Source organism: Lupinus angustifolius, chromosome LG04 (assembly GCF_001865875.1).
Source record: "Lupinus angustifolius cultivar Tanjil chromosome LG04, LupAngTanjil_v1.0, whole genome shotgun sequence".
NCBI classification, from domain to species: domain Eukaryota; kingdom Viridiplantae; phylum Streptophyta; class Magnoliopsida; order Fabales; family Fabaceae; genus Lupinus; species Lupinus angustifolius.
Genome location: NC_032012.1, coordinates 18,431,333 through 18,447,931, shown reverse-complemented (window position 1 = coordinate 18,447,931; position 16,599 = coordinate 18,431,333). Strand labels below are relative to the sequence as shown.

The following is a 16,599-nucleotide window of genomic DNA, read 5'->3' as shown; positions in this document are numbered from 1 at the left end:
TTTAATAATATTTAAGAACATTTACCATTTCACATACTCAGTGCTAAAGAGTCTAATATTAAAGAGTAATCTTCAAAAATAAGTTGTTATATCATTAGAGGCAGAATTAGTGACCCAAAGGTAGCCGGTGTGAATTTCTAGTTGCAAATGATGTAGCATATACGAAAATAAAATCGGTGGCTAATAGTCACCTATATTTTTATTTGCTATGAAATTAATTTCGATAGCTAATCATGATTAAAAAATTTTAAAAAAAAATAAGTATTTAAATTAAAAATAACTATATACTAGAACTCAACAACTTTAGAAATTATATTTTTCATGCCCTCCGCATAACATACTCCCAAATCATGGTGTACAAACATATTGTACTAATTTCAATTGATAATGATACCCAATACTAAAACTCTTTACCAATGAGTCCAAAATTGTAAATTTACTAGTTGATAAATCACAAGGAAGAAAAACATACAGTCAATGAAAAACCTAACGAAATACTAAATATGTTAGCCTAGAAAACCAATCAATCTTAACCCATTGCTTGCATGAAATCACATCTCTCTATTGTTGATTTGCTTCCCCATGTTCTGCAAAAACGCCTCGAACAGACCTACACAAAAGAAATAAAAGACAAACACAAGAAGAATCATAGTGAACAAGAATAAGATCATTGCACCACCAAGTGCTAAAGATCATGTATTACCTAGTGTGATCAATAAGTTGTAGGATGTATGATGATAAAATGGCAGTAAATTTAATCTTTGATAGATTAATATGATGAGAAAATTCTTTGAATAACTAAGTTGATAACAAATTTCTTCGGATAACTAAATTGATGACATTGTGATCTTTGAAGGAACAAATTCACTATTAACAATAGTTAGTACTATTGATTAGCGATCAACTGTGATTATCATGTGTTTTTAGTCATACAAGAATCCAAGTATAATCAGCGCCGAATTTTGTTATGTTACAGATTTAATTTAACATAAAGTTCTTAGTAATTAGTACATGCTGAATAGGAACAATAAAACACAGGAACTACTGGAGTGGGAAACAGCCATCATTCTACTCAAAATTGCCACTAGTGTTTAAAAAATATACAGAAATGAAAGAATAAAAGTGTAAGCTAAATCAAATGTAGTTGATGAATGAGTTTCTATATATTATGAGTACACTTAGAAGTGAAACTACCTGTATCTTCTATACTGTTAAAATTGACCATGAAAAAAGGCCATGAAACTATTGAATAGCAGAAGATGTTATAACTTCTTTGTCTCACCCTTTCCCGAGTCTGAGGGTTGAGTACACGTATTCAGTTAATTAATAATGAAGTTGAATACTGTCCTTATGATCTGTGCCAATCTTGTTAGAATCAATGCTTCTCCAATGTGCATGTAACTTTTTCCCAGTGAAGCAAAACTGGGTTTACTAGCCCGGTCGTCAAGTCAGAAGTGTTTGGCCATGAAAATTTCAAATCTTTGCTTTCCTATCGTCCAACTGGTTTTTGCTTGTAACCATTCTTCATTCTGTCATACAATTTCTCTTTTGTTTTTCTTTTTTTATCCATCTTTAGCCTATATCTTTCTTCCCTCTCCCTATCATAAATCCCTTGCCAGTGCACCTCCCCTGTCATTGGCCACAGCCACATATCTCTTGGGTGGTCACCATCATCTGCCGCCTCGGCCATATCTTCATCCATACTTTTCAACAATGAAAAATCGAAGTATTTTGCCCACATAAAACCCTTCCGTTGTTCAATAGGATGCTGCTCTTCCATTGAACCAGTGTTAGGATTTATATATACCATTTTTTGGGCACTATGATAAGCCCATACATTGATGAGAAGTTCCAACACTCGACAATAACAGTGCTTTTTCTGCACAAAACAAATAAAAATGAGAAAATAATTTATGAAATCTTAAAGACAAATGCAAAACAAATTACCTCAATCTCTGAAGAGCCTAACATACATATCCTAAGTTCACTGGAATCTCTGTGCAGACCATCAACAGAATCAACAAACATCCTGCACTAAATTGATAATATTTCAGTTTGTAGTTTCATCCGCATCAAAAAAGTTCTGTAGTTAAACCTGCTGTTGTGAAAACTAATATTGACTCGTTAATCACCGTGAAAACATTATAAACTCCAAGAAAGAAGGAGTTGGCATCACCCAGCTGTGCAGCGCTGACCAATAACCACCATCTTCGGGCATGGGGGGCAGTGCTTCTGCATGGGGCGGCAATGCATACATCTGGCGGAAAGCATCTTGAAAAACAGTTCTGATGCAGTTGGAAGCATAGTCAGACATTTCAGAAACACATTACAGTACCCAAAATCAAACTTGCACAAAGTTAATAGGGTAAGATCACAAGGGAGTTCTAATCACAATCAGGCAACTCGATGCACATAAATTCCATTTTGAACTTACAAACATTAACATATTGCTAGCCTCATATTTTTCATGGTAAGCTGTCATCGCATATTAAAATAAGTGATTCTAATGTCTAAACATTTGATTATGTGTAGGGAGTGCAAATAACTGTAGATGAAATTTTAGGATAGAACATATTTGGAAAGGTGCTAGGACAACTGAAACTCATAAGCAGCAGAAAGACAAAATAGAACAAAATGAACGTATAATACACCTGCAGTTGCCTCCATTTAAGATGTCACACATAGACCAAAAAGTAAGTGCATTGTTGCTTCCGATGACACCACCATCCATGTCCAAACGTCCCCAAAAATATATTACATCTCCTTTAAAATACCCATGCATAGTTTCTTCCAAAACATTTTCAGCTTCAGTTGACAAGGCTGCCTGCTTGGGCAAAATGATGTGTCATGCAGTAATTTTAAAGCAACTTTTCATGGAAATTACGGTAAATATATGATAAGAAAAAAATAAATAAAGGAAAAGAAGCCTAAATTTTCTCAAAAGGTTAAAACAACTTCATCCTTGCACTAATCAATAACCTAGCCATCCCTACTTAGTGGACTAAGGTTTGGTTGTTGTATTAACCAAATAATCGATAATCTAAAAAAAGGTAAAATAAATATTCTTAATTAAATTTGTAGCTGACTAAAAATAATATTTTAAATTCTTAAAGCTATAGTGTATGGATTTACATAAACAGCCCCAGATATCTATTATACTATTTATACTTCATACTTTCCATAGTGTAAAAATACTGCAAAAAGTTCAACTAACATAAGGAATACCTTCCTACCAGCAGCATGCCATGATTGAAACCCAATCCAAGGCCTCTTGTGAATGCTATCCACCTTGTTTGCAATTGCAAACATTCCGCCCATTTCACAGAGAATGTCCATATAATATGTGTCATTTAAAAGAGGCAAACGACTCACTGCATCCACATCATCAGACCTTTGTCTCTGTGCTCTTCTAGACTGCCAGAAAAAATATTTCTTTAAAATTAAAAAACAGGTCATTATTTTCAGTACAGTTTACGTGCAGCAGTGCAAAACAAAATCAATACCTTTATTATTTAAGTTCAAACAAAAGTCCTCCCACATGTTCTAGAGGAAAAAAATTATCCAAAAGGAAGTTTGTATTAGATAGGTGATACTGTCAGTTGAAAAATATATCCATGTCTCTCTCTCCCCCTTCTAAAGGAAAACAGAGGCTATGAAATTAAGGAGGAGAACTCTAACTTTGAAATCTTGAAAAACAGTAATCCAGAGACTAGAATAATATATACATCAAAATATCCTGTGAACTTGTAAGACATAATTTGAGACAACGGGAAGACAACAAGACTCCAAGGGAACAAGGGCCAAACTGTCATAAGTCATAACTATGGACAAAGATACTCACAAGACTTAACCCACGGTATAAAGAACCATGGTGCAAAAATGGCCACACTCCAGACCCATCATATATCTCATAAATGCACACTGGTTGTCCTGTTCGCTCAAGCTCCCCTTCATCCCTCTCATTTGCTTCAAACTTCAGTTTCTCAGATTTTCTAGCATTACGATATATCTCATCCCATACACCAGTGTCTTTCTCCATTCTTTCTTCAACCTACAACAGAAAGAAATTAATTTTTTGGAAACCAGTTGTCTCTGAAATAAACTAAAAGTATTTCAAAAGGGATGAAATAAATACAGTGAAGTGGAAAAGGGCAGGTTGGAAGATAAAAGTAAAAACTGCCGCTACAAGAGTACATAATACCTCTTCCATTTCAAGCATTTCATTCTCATCAGATATTTCAATTTCGCTCAGAATGTCCCAGTCCAATTTGGTTATTTTATCTGTAAACTCTGTTTCATTCTCAGGGACACTTGTTGAATAATTAAGGCTTGCCAACTTCTTCTCAATAGCATGGACAATGGTAACTTTTCCAATGGAATCATCATCATCCACTTTTGGCAAGTGGACACCTAGTTCTATTTCATTCTGGAACAAATTCCATTCCCATGCCCCATGTTGAATCTGAGAAACAGGGCTAGGCAGTAAAGCATCTGAGGGAAAACTGAGCACATTCTCCAGAAGTCTTGCATAGCCAGTTATGCACTCCAAAGCTAGCACATTTTTAGCAAGCTGTCTTCCAGACGAACCAATTCCTTGAGCAAATTTAGAAAGTTTTCCATTTGAAAGCAAAAGTGAAAAAGCATTCATCAAAGCTTCAGGATTGTGTTTAGTAAAAAATATCCCATTGACTCCGTCCACAATCTGTAAGTTGAGAAAAGCTCAATGAAAATGAAAGAAAGAAGTAACCATGACTACAGAAATCAATGGGAGACAAAAATGAACAACTTAATCAAGCTTACATATTTTCTTAAGACAGGCAAATCAGGTGTAATGACTGGAATTTCAAAAGTCATTGCTCTGATTAATAATGGAGGAAAACCCTGCACATCTTGAGCAGAACCATATAGGACGATATCAGCCATCAGTAACACACTATTGACATCACCATTCAAGCCATAATGCCTTATAGAACCATGGGGAAGTCCCAAGCGTGAAGTAACTTCCTACACCAAAGGCTAAGGGATTGGTAAACAATTCTAAGGCGCAATGTATCCATGCTCAGAAATTTGACAACACAAATTTGGTTTCGAAATTTGGTTTATTTAACAAGTTCCAACCATAACATCAAAGGAAATACACCAGTGCAAATACTTTGAAGTAATAACCCATTACTAATTTGACAACAAAATAATTTTATAAGACATAATCCTAACTGGTCTCATAATTTTACTAATATACACCTCCTTATAAGTGCAAATAATTTAAAGTAACTACTCAATTATTTGTTAATTAACTTCATGGAGATATATGGTTGAAAAGTGCTACTGGAATAAATAAAAAATTAGTCTAATATCTTATATTCTTTTGCTATAAACATAACATGTCATGCACAGCACACCTTAAAGGACTACCTGTAAAGCAAGATCGTAACCATCAGTGGCATTGCCACATAAGAAAACAAATTTAAATGACTCGGCTGCATCATTTCTCCTTGCATATTTTGTGAGCAGAGGCCCTATGGAATGCATTGCCATGGCATAGTCCCAAGATAGGTCATCATAGAAGATAGAGCTCCCAACAACTAGAACCACCATATCATTTTTACCAAATCCGCTAAGTTCTCTAAGCTGATCCTTTGTGTGGGCCTTACTATAGCTTTCTGCAGCCCACACATCCACTGGGGATCCAGGAATCACAAAGAAGTTTCCAGTGTCAAGCTCACTGTATAACATCTGATCCAGGAAGAAATAAAAACTAAGGAATGCCTTCAAACAATTAATGCCAAGTCTAATAGAGGATAACTTCTAAGACTGTCCATGTTTCTATCTGTGATATATAACATTAGCTTTACCGGATAAGTGAAATCTGGAAAGACAACAACATTAGCTCTGCTAAAAGCGCTTCTCCAATGGGAAACAAGATGTTCCCAACCCATTTTATCATAAAATGGAAGACGACTTGAAAGGTTATCTTCTTGAATAATCCATATCAATGGTACTGAACAAAAAGGCTCCTGCATAAGGCTGCACAAATATAAAACTCACTAATCATAGCATCTACAACTTCAAAAGAAAAACATCTATGAACACAGAGAAGGGGTAGAAAGATTATGGAATGCTCACTGATTCAAGGTTCAAATTCAGTAACATCAATCAAATTTACATGAAAATAATGATAGAATACAGGTCCATAGAATTATAGGAACTGTTCTATCTATTTGAAATATTAAAACTAGCAAGAAGGGAAGCATATACATCAGTAAACAATAACTTTCATTAAAATAAAGCATATCATGATCTTTCTTAATACTGAAGTACTGAACCATTATCAAAACATACTGCTCTCCTAATTTTTTTCCTCAGAAAGTGTGCATAAAGATGTACTCATACATAAAAGGGGACAGAAACAGTAATTCAAAAATAAGAATGGACATTTGAGGCCACAAATTTTTAAGCAATCAGATTTAGTAAATAAAATGTCCTGAGAACCTATAGTACTCTCTATCTACATGCCTCTCCATAAATTGTAAACTATCAAAATCCACATAGAAATAAAAACAAATCGGTTAACTCTTATAAAGAAAGTAAAGAGAGCTAATGGTTCATTCTTTTTGCCTATATTTAGGACATAAGTAGCATTAAAACATTTCTCGGAAATAAGATAATAAAAGAAAGCAGGAGAAACGAAAATGAGAAACTACAAAATAATTTTCCTATTTCTCATGTAGGTATCATCTAATTTAAATGATGAGAAAGAAAAATGGAGAGAAACTAAAAAACTAAATATCAACTACCAACTATTTTTTATTGAGATGATATTTTAGATAAGAAGGATAATTGTGTGATTTCAAATACTATAAGTACATTTTTAACTTCCTCTTCATTTGCTGTCTATTTATAGAGATTGAATTTGAGTGTAGATACCAAATCTTCTCATTCCAATTCCTATGGAATTTTTTGTTTCATATTCTGGTAAACAAGACTTTCACCCACATTCGTTCCAAACAAAATATTTCCCACTATAATCACTCATTCCAAACAAAGTGCAAATGTTTGATCTACTATCAAAATAAAACATATGCATGTGATCTGTGAAAGAAATTTAACTATTGAACAATTCGATCAAAACAACCTTCAGTAAAAAGGACAAAATTTAAAGTACTTAATAAAAAAGTACCCGACGTAATAAAATATTTCATGGATTACACCTAAAGAGTAGCAAACACACTTTCCAATTCTGCAGAGGAATATTTTCAAAAATTACACCCAATACGCAACTAGGAATATTTTCAAAAATTAGAACTGAATAGAATGAATACCTTGAAATGGCTTCTTTAGCTTCCAGAGAGTCAACAATGATGCATTCGAATCTATGGGGGAACCAAAGAGGGGAAACTATATTAAGAAAATATTTAACAGAAGAAAACATGTTTTAAGTATTGAACCCCAGCATCAAACATGAATTGTAAATTTAGTAAAAGACATACATTGACCAATCAATCTGGCCTTGCTGTTCTGTGCTCAAAAGAGACAGACCACGATCAATGTTTTCCCATATTGAGTGGGCCCTCCCATTCCCTACTGCAAATATCTGCCAATAGACATGAGAAAAAATGTATGTGCCTCTCAAAAACTTAATCACAATACTAAAAAAGTACCATCAATATTAGAGGGTACTAGTGTTGGAAATGGCTTGGGTACAATTACTTAGAAGACTTGGATCTCAGACATGAGTCGAAAAAAGTAGCATCAGCCTCAATGCAGTAGTTAAGATAATATCACACAGAAAATGCAAATAACTTACCCTAAAAATATAACCCAATTTCTGTAGATTCTGGACCACAGTAACCAATGTCAATGACTGGGGATCTATCTTCATGTGACCTAAAATCTGACAGACAAAACAAGCACAGATGCATATAGTAAGGGAATGCAATTCAATTTATATAACAAAGTTTAGCAAATGCTTTTCATGAAGGATACTATGCTAAATGATATGTTGGAAAACCCAATAAAGTGCTGATCCTTAATGTTTGACAATGTAATCAGCCCTTTCTTTCATTTTTATGAATATTTTAGTAATAGGGCCAAATGACCATCCCACGACTGTTAGGAGCAACTCTTTTCGGCCCAAGGGCTACAAGGTCCAGGTCACAAATTTCCATATGCTTTCTGAAACGTGAAGAATCTCTTCATTGTGCTATCACTGTTATACTCATCAGTCAAAACCAGTAACGATGATCATGCAGGGAGTTATAGATATATTCCTGATCTGATTTGTACTTTAACCTTTTCTTATACATACATAAAAACAACACTTTAAATCCATTCAACATATAACATCCAAATATAATCTTCCACAAGGTACAGGTGGCACAAACCCTGTTGGTACATGCTGGCAAAGTGTTGAAGTACAAATCAGCTCAGGAATATATCTAGGCCATAGATATCTCAAGATTACTTATTTAATGCTCAAGGACCAATAAACGACCCAGAGTTTTTTATCTGAAATGAAATGTGTGATTCTCCAGTCATAATTTAAATGGATTCATAATATAAAATATCTTCCCCATTAATTAATCAAACTGAATAACCAATAAATAGTTCTTTTAGCTTTGTCATAACTATTAGTAAAACGTCTACACTATATTAAATAAACAACACTGGAAGAAACAAATGAACACAATCATTCTATAAAAACACCACACAAGAGTACAACCTAAAAGCAAATAATATCTATGGTTCTTCTATCATAATTCTAACGGAGCATTCAAAGACAATATCTTATCTAGACGATTTTGTTTCGGAGTCGTGAAATACACTTGTGAGATGAGACTGAAGTCTTCTTTTCCTTCCAACCCCTAAAAAAACCAACGAACTGACTCTAACAGGACATCTAAAACAAACCTTCTATTTTCACACCACTTTTTACCAGCATTGATTTGAAATAAAAGAACACAAGCATTGTAACTTAAGATTGAAAGAGAACTCACGAGTGCTATCCTTGGAGCACGAACACCAATCCGAGGCTGAGACCGAACCTCATCAAGCCCATAACCGGAAAGAAACCTCTTCGAAACCCTTCCCGGAACAAACTTAAGCGTGTTCCCGAACTTCAACTCTTTCCGAAGGTCCCTCCCATGCTCATTCCGCTGCCAAACGGAGGCAATAGAGCTCTGCATAACCATAGACGCAAGTGCGAAGAGGAACACAACAGTAATAATCATAACGTAGAATTGAAACTTGCCTTTGAAGAAGAAGAAAGGGAATAACCATAGAAAGCCCTTGCGAGTGAATCGATTGTGAAGATGAGATCGATTAGTGTTGGTGTTAGTGGTGGTGTTGGTTCGAGGTAATTGGCGATCGGAGAATGACCGGTGACGGTGGTGGTTAGGGTTTCGTTTGAAAGGGAATCGGCCACGGGTGGAGTGGAATCCGACGTCGTTACCGGCGGTGGCGTCGTCGATCTCCGGTTGAGAAGAAGAGTTACGAAGGAAACTCATTTTGAATAGAGAGAAAATGGGGAGAGGGAAAGAAGAGTGATGGAAAATGTTTTTTGATTTAGATTTGGAGAAGAAGTGAAGGAAGGAAAAGTGGCATTGTTTTGTTTATAGTATCAAAATTGTTGGATCATTTGGTTTTTTGCACAGTTTTGTGAACGTTATCTGGTAAGTGACTGAAGAAACTCACTCTATCATCTCTCTTTCTATCTCTTCATTCTCCAATTACATTTGACTTTAGTAGTATCCTTTACTTTCTATGGAGGGGAAAAACATTTTTTTACTGCATCATTTCTATTTATTCATTATTGATTTTTAAATAAAATTAATAGATGAAAAATATGAATAATATATTAACCGTATAAAAATATCAAAAATATATAAATATTATACTTACTATGTATCTATTTGTATTTGAATGATGTATGAATGTATGATCTAGAAGCTAGAAGCCTAGAACAACTAGACATTCAATTTTGAGGTGCACTCACATTTGGGGCAACATTTGTTCAAATTTAGCTTTGAGTTGAAAATCTTATCTATGTGTTGCTTTTATGAATATTGTACATATCTTCAAAGTGGTATAATGTTGGTTAGATAGGTGGTTTATTAATGAAATTATATATCACTAAAATTATGAGAGAAAAAATATATGCAAATATAGTAAGTTTTTTTAGATTGTTAGTGCAACATTAAACATTTACATTATTTACTCTTAAATATAAGTAAAATAAATAAATATTATAGTAATTGTGTATAAAATATTATATTAAATATTGCACTTCTTAAATATATTTTTGTAAAAAATAAAGCATTTTCAACTATTTTTTTCAACATAAATGACAATGATATAATTTAGATTTGTCAAAATGAATTATCCTAATAGTTTCGGGCTAACTCTAGAGATTCTTTCTAGTAGTTAATAATCCTTCAATACTAGATTAATATGATGAGGTGTGACATAACTTTCTTAACCGTCTATATTTAATTAATTTTAATAGATTAATTTTAAAAAAATTCTCAAAACTCATTGTTTATCTTGTACGTGGGAGAATTTCAACGATTTAAAATAAGGTCATCCAATATGAAAGAGAAAGTGAGTTGTAATGGAACAATCATAGAAGCACATATTTTATTTCAAAAATTATATAACTCCATATCTCTATACTTATCATTATTAAAAAATATTTAATTATTATACTTTTAACTTAAATATATTTTCAACTAATAATAAAAACATATATAATAACATGCTTTTATAAAAGACCAAGTTAACTCCTAAAGTGAGGGAAGGGAGTTGGAAAAGAGAAGGTGAGAATGGGGAGTTGGAAAAGGGAAAAAGAAGAAAGAATTTATTGTGTAACGGCACATAAAAGAAAGTGGCTTTTTTCACTTACCAAAAACACATGAAGGAAAATGACTTAATGCATATATATTTTTGGGTGTGAATTATGTCTTTTTGTGTAAATCGGAAATAAAAAATTAAATGGCCCTGCTCATCCGAATTAAAAAGTGGTTTTAGAATAAAGTGCCCTTGTCTTATTAATTTTTGGACTGTTTGGCCGGTCCAATCGGACTCATGTATTTTGACATGTTTAATATGATTCCATATTTCTTAAGAGTGTAATATCTATGTATTGATAATCTAATTTTTTATATATAATATTTAGATTACTTTTTTAATTAATAATTATTGAAAAATGAATGGTAGATAATATAATAATAATGTAAAAAACTTTCAGTATTAGTGTATATTTTTTCTCATTTTTTAATTCAAGTCATTGTGATGAAGAATTAAGATACCCATTAACTACCTAGGAGATGCAATAAAATTAAATAATAGCGATCTAACACTAGAATTTACAATAAAATTTATGACAAAAATCGACCCAAACCGATCACAAACACACCTTCTATAAGAAATGTAAATCATGGATGAAAAAACATACCCATACCCTTAACACTATAAATGGGTGTGTAATACCAATCAACTGCCTTAACCTACAAGTCTTGATATGAATGCTGATACCACCTTTCAATTACTGATGTTACTTTCAACAGCATTGAAATAAAGAATGTTAATGCTTGTCACATATCTACTGGTCCCCAACTATTTTGATCATCATAAGACTTTGCATCTCTCAGTATTGGATTAAACTTTGGTGTTGCTCATTGGTGTTTTACCATTGGAAAGTTCCAGAATGAATCAGAGTTCTCAAAGAATATGTAAAATGCAACAGCTGATGCTAAAAATAGTCCTAATAGCACCAAGTATATCTGCCACTCTGCATGTTGGATAGGAAATTAAAATGTCAAATTGAATAAACATTGTTCTATGGCCTAAGACTGAAGGTGAGAGAGTGAACCTTTCCAATCTTTAGGTACATTCAGTTTAGTGACCTGTGCTCCCCATTCTACTGAGGTTGTAAGTACAACCCTGCAAAGAAACAATAACATGAGTTTATTGGGCAAATAAAAAGGACGCACGAGACTTGTAACTAGTGGGGTCTAAAGAGGGTATATATACAATCTTATATTTGTTAGCAAAAAGACTATTTTCAAGATTTGAATACATGACATCCAGGTCACGAGGATGAATTTTTTCGAGGTATGATATCAGGCTTCTGACCATAGTTTTTAAGCCGAAAAGTGAATGTGAGGGAGTCTGTTATAGTTTATAAATAAAAGAATATTGTTAGGCCTTTATTAACTGCTTACATTTTTAGGTCAGATTAGTTCCTTGACACTTAAGTTTCAATTTTAAAACATGCAAATTTATCGGGCCAGTGATCTGATAGTAAGAACACATTGCTGATGTAAATCACGTTCATAGGGGAATTGTAAGATATTATTGCAAATCACTTATTTATGTAACCATCTTCCATTTTTGGTGTTTAACATATTCACTTTAGCTTCCAGATATTTGTTTTGCAAGCACAATAGAATGTTTCAGCCATTCTAACCAAAGTGTACATAAATTTGAGATCCAATGCATGCTCAAATGTTGAAATGAATAGCTTACGGCCAACTTCAGGTTCATGAATCATCATCATAGAGGTGTGAAATTAACGAATAGTGTGCATAGAGAATTTACCTTTCGCTTGGACAGAACTCAAGCGATGCAATATTTGTACCCAGGTGTAATCTCTTGCTGTAATGGTGAATCTGCATTTTCTTTACTTCAACTACACATATGTCTCCATCTTTGCTCCCCCTAAAATCACAGAAGTATGATGAGCTAAGGGAATGCTAGAGACATACATCACAGATTGTAACGCGGCACGCAAGCAAAGTGCAAATCACATCACAAGTTATTACCACATATTCCACAAATATAGTTTATGATGTTAATTTGAACTGGCGGTGTTAGGTTGCTAACAAATAGTGATGTGTCATTTTAATTGAAGTGGTTAAACATGATTGGTGGCACAGGAAAGTAGTACAAAACTACAAATGATCTGGACTCGAAAGCTACTTGGGTCAGACAAAACACTAGAAACGAACATGACAAGGTGGAACAATAAGAATTTCAAAAAAGGGAAAGAACACAAACCAAAAAACTTAGCAATTAGGCAGAAGATAATGCTTAAATAGTAGTTTTATCACTTTATGACCCAAATGAGTAAGCAAATTTACATTTAAAAAAATACATAATTGAACTTCTGAGTATTCATTAAATCAATGGCTTGTCAGCTTATTTTCAATCTTTTCCAATATTCCATCGAAGTTTTAGCCTAATCCAGATAGAGAGGTTCGTTTACTCCAGGGGACGGTTATAACTTACAAGTATTGTGGCAAAGAAAAAAAGCAGAAATTCTAAATCATTGACTTGCTAAAGATGTAAGGCCTGCGCATGATACTCATAGAAAATTATCTATATAAATATTGGAAATCGAATCGATAAAAGAAGAATAATGACTTGATGTTGATCACGCATAAGCCCACACAGTTAGCAACAAAAGTCAGAAGGTAACTGTAGTTCTTACAGAGAAAGGTATTTTCCATCATGGCTAATGGACATTACTGAAGCAGACTTTCTAATCAGCCTCTTATGCCCAATTTTGTTCCATGTGCGTATGTCCCAAACTCCGGTAAGAGAATTGTCACCTGGCCAAAGATAGAACTATCTAAAATAAAGGCTACACATACTTGATCAAAAGAGAATAGAAGAATGCATATAAATTATTAATATATACTTCAAACAAGATACTCTACCTTCTTGAACAGAGCAAAATAAAAAATGGTTTGGTTCCATCCTTAGAAAACCGACATAATTCAATCTTTTCATCCTGCCGAGACAAAATAAAAACTTCAGATCAACTAGTACAAGTAACTTCACACACATCTCACCAAAGATTCTTAAATCAAATGCATAATACCGGTTTGTGAGCCAGAGTAGTCAAAGGAACACCATCTTCAATCTTCCAGATTCTTGCTGAACCATCAGTAGACGTTGATGCTAGAAATTCCGAGTCCAGACTGAAAAATGATACAAAATGAAGGACAATATATTAAGTATTAATGCCATCAAAGTTTCAGATATCTTTTGAATCATAGTACAACAAGCAATTTTAAAATATGAAAATATTTTTTCTCTTCAAATTAAAGTGGCACACAGGCACAAAATCAATTAACATAAACGTAACAGTTGATAGACGTGTCAGAACGGGACAGAATGTCAGAACATAACATATGAGTTTTGTTCTATGTTTGGCATGCTTTGTAAATAGAATGGACGGGACATGAGGTTTCAAGGTGGGGGCATTTTGGTTCAACTAAAAGGGTGGAACTAAAGAGAAAGAACAGAACACTTCATTTTGTTCTGACATTTATACTAATAAGCTAACAATAGTCTTCCATCCTTTTCTTATAAAAGAAAAAACAACATGATGTCTCATATTTAAAGGGAAGAGACGGAAACCAGACTATTAAACGCGTCCAATAACCTGTGAAATATGTAACCATACTTTATTGTCTAAAAACATATCTATGCAGTTAAAATATTGCAGGCACAAACATGCAAAGTAAAAATATAATATCTGGCTGTAAGAATCCAAATAAGATTACTCCAGTTACTAACTCTATGAAGTATAAATTGCAATTCTACTTGCTGCATGGATTAATGCAACTATTAACAGGATCCAAATAGACTTATTACTATTCCTACCTAAAATCGATATCCCGGACAGATTTGTGTGCTCTTGGTTCATCCAAAATCTTGCGCAAGCTAGGCCACTCCACAATTCTGAGATGCCCATCCTGAAGTTGTTAAGAATAGAAATTAAAAATACAGGATCAGACTCTCAAAAGGAAAACTGAAATGGCTACAGCAAATAAAAGCAATCGGTTGGATTCGAGAGTGACACACCAGCCCACCAGCAGCAAATTTAGCTCCATCAACACTAAAAGTAATACATTTTTGAGCACCAATACCCTGTAGGGAGGGCAACTCCTTGGCCAGCAGCTTTGTTTTTGTTTCATGACCACACACCTCAAACGCTCTGCAAGAGCACAAAGAAATATGTCAATCTATATCTGTTCAAACCAGAAATCGAGGAAGGGGACAAGGATGACTCAAGGAAAATATCAACTAGCTACACTTAAGAAACAGCTATAAGTTTATAACTTTTATATCATACAGTCCCTTAGTTCCCTGGAAATAGGAACATGTGTCAGAAAATATGTGGTAAAACTGCGCCTCCGGTGTGTTTTTATCATTCAACTATTTAATGGAAGATTAAATATTAGGCTTCTAATTATGAGATTACTGAAAGTGGTGGTAATTGTTGATTTCGAAAATGCAACACAGACAAATTAACATAGTACTTTTCAGTGGGCAAATTCAGATAGAAGAAACAAAATTTCAACCACAAAGCTGTTTGAAAAGAAGTTTACTTGCAGCTACCATTGCTGAGAGAACACACAAAATCATCCCCATTAGGGTGCATTGCAATAGCAACAGGGTCACCTTCCTCCGCTTCTAACACAAAAGTGGTCTGAAAGAACAATCAAACAAGTTCAATGAAACCAAAAATCCCCAACAAACTTCACCTCCATTCAGCAACTTAGAAACTAAACTCAAAACACTTCTGCAAAACACAATTTGTGCATAATATCTACTTCCCCCAATCATCCGCTTCGGGGGAAAGCAGTTTCTCAGCTAAACACACAAAAAACAGATTCAGTTTTCAAATATGTCCCTCAACACACAGACACACACAAAATAACAGTTTCTCAAGTAAAACCAAAAGGAATGCACAAAACAATTCAGGTTTGAAATTGTCGCTTAACACACACATACTCACTCACTCACTCACACTCAAAAGGGTATGCACAAAACAGATCCATGTTCCAGATATATCCCTTAACATACACTCAATCACACTCAAAGTCTCAAATACTAAAAAACCAAAGTTTCTCAGCTAAAAACAAAAAGGGTATCCACAAAACAAAACCATGTTTCAAATACGCCACTCTATACATACATCTACACATACAGATACAAATATTCAAACTTCAAAGCAATACCATAGGAGAGGTGGATAAAGAAGTGGTCTTGGGATCAAAAGAGAAAATCTGCAACAGAGAAGGACAAGAACTACCACGCCTAGACCTTCCAAGCACAACAAGATTAAGGTTTTCAGGCCTCCGAATCCATGACCCGCAAGTAACTGGACCCTGCGGTGACCCTTCACCGTTATCCATCACAAATTATAAAACACGATCCAAAGTTTGCTTCTTTTTTCAATCGGGGTGCCAAAAATCAGCACCTATGAGATCGCTCAATTGGATTTTCTTCACCAATTTGATATACAAATATCCGAGAAAAAGAGATTCGAAGAGTTACACAGAAAGAAGCTTTGGCTTGTTTATTATTTGTAGTTTTCTTTTAATGAAACACAAAGTACAACCTTAGGAATAAAACATAAATGTCTATGCTTTTTGTGTGTTGTGCTTTGAACTTCTGATGTTGATGTTTTTGTTATGAGGGTGCTAATATATATAGAGGAAGAAAAAGTGAAAAAGAAAATAAAATCTAATGATGAGAGAAAAGAATGTCAACCCTGTGGAATATTCGTTAAAGATTGCGCGGATAAAG

At 34.0% G+C, this 16,599-nt stretch overlaps 1 protein-coding gene and 1 pseudogene across 2 annotated transcripts; both read right to left on the bottom strand.

Moving 5' to 3' along the window:
• On the bottom strand, window positions 1,029-9,714 carry LOC109346080. 2 transcript variants are annotated; one of them, XM_019585447.1, is made up of 15 exons: window positions 8,994-9,714; window positions 7,805-7,891; window positions 7,488-7,591; window positions 7,320-7,370; window positions 7,178-7,237; window positions 5,853-6,024; window positions 5,413-5,733; window positions 4,801-5,004; window positions 4,202-4,702; window positions 3,842-4,051; window positions 3,226-3,414; window positions 2,652-2,824; window positions 2,133-2,285; window positions 1,948-2,029; window positions 1,029-1,879 (listed from the first exon to the last, which is right to left on the bottom strand). In XM_019585447.1, the coding sequence occupies exons 1-15, from the start codon at window positions 9,501-9,503 to the stop codon at window positions 1,490-1,492; spliced, it is 3,207 nt and encodes a 1,068-aa protein (XP_019440992.1). In that variant the 5' UTR covers window positions 9,504-9,714; the 3' UTR covers window positions 1,029-1,489. The 2 variants fall into 2 exon arrangements, with proteins under 2 accessions (XP_019440992.1, XP_019440993.1); XM_019585448.1 differs by lacking the exon at window positions 7,178-7,237 and having other exon boundaries at window positions 8,994-9,503.
• On the bottom strand, window positions 11,409-16,353 carry LOC109346079 (annotated as a pseudogene).

Bases quoted from the DNA above. Each gene is read 5' to 3' on its own strand.
- LOC109346080 (XM_019585447.1), bottom strand. From the start codon at position 9,503: ATGAGTTTCCTTCGTAACTCTTCTTCTCAACCGGAGATCGACGACGCC. The intron at 2,825-3,225 runs GTATTCCTTATG...TTGCCCAAGCAG, and splicing joins GGCATGCTGCTGGTAGGAAG to GCAGCCTTGTCAACTGAAGC. The intron at 1,880-1,947 runs GTAATTTGTTTT...TGTTTTGTGCAG, and splicing joins TAGGCTCTTCAGAGATTGAG to AAAAAGCACTGTTATTGTCG.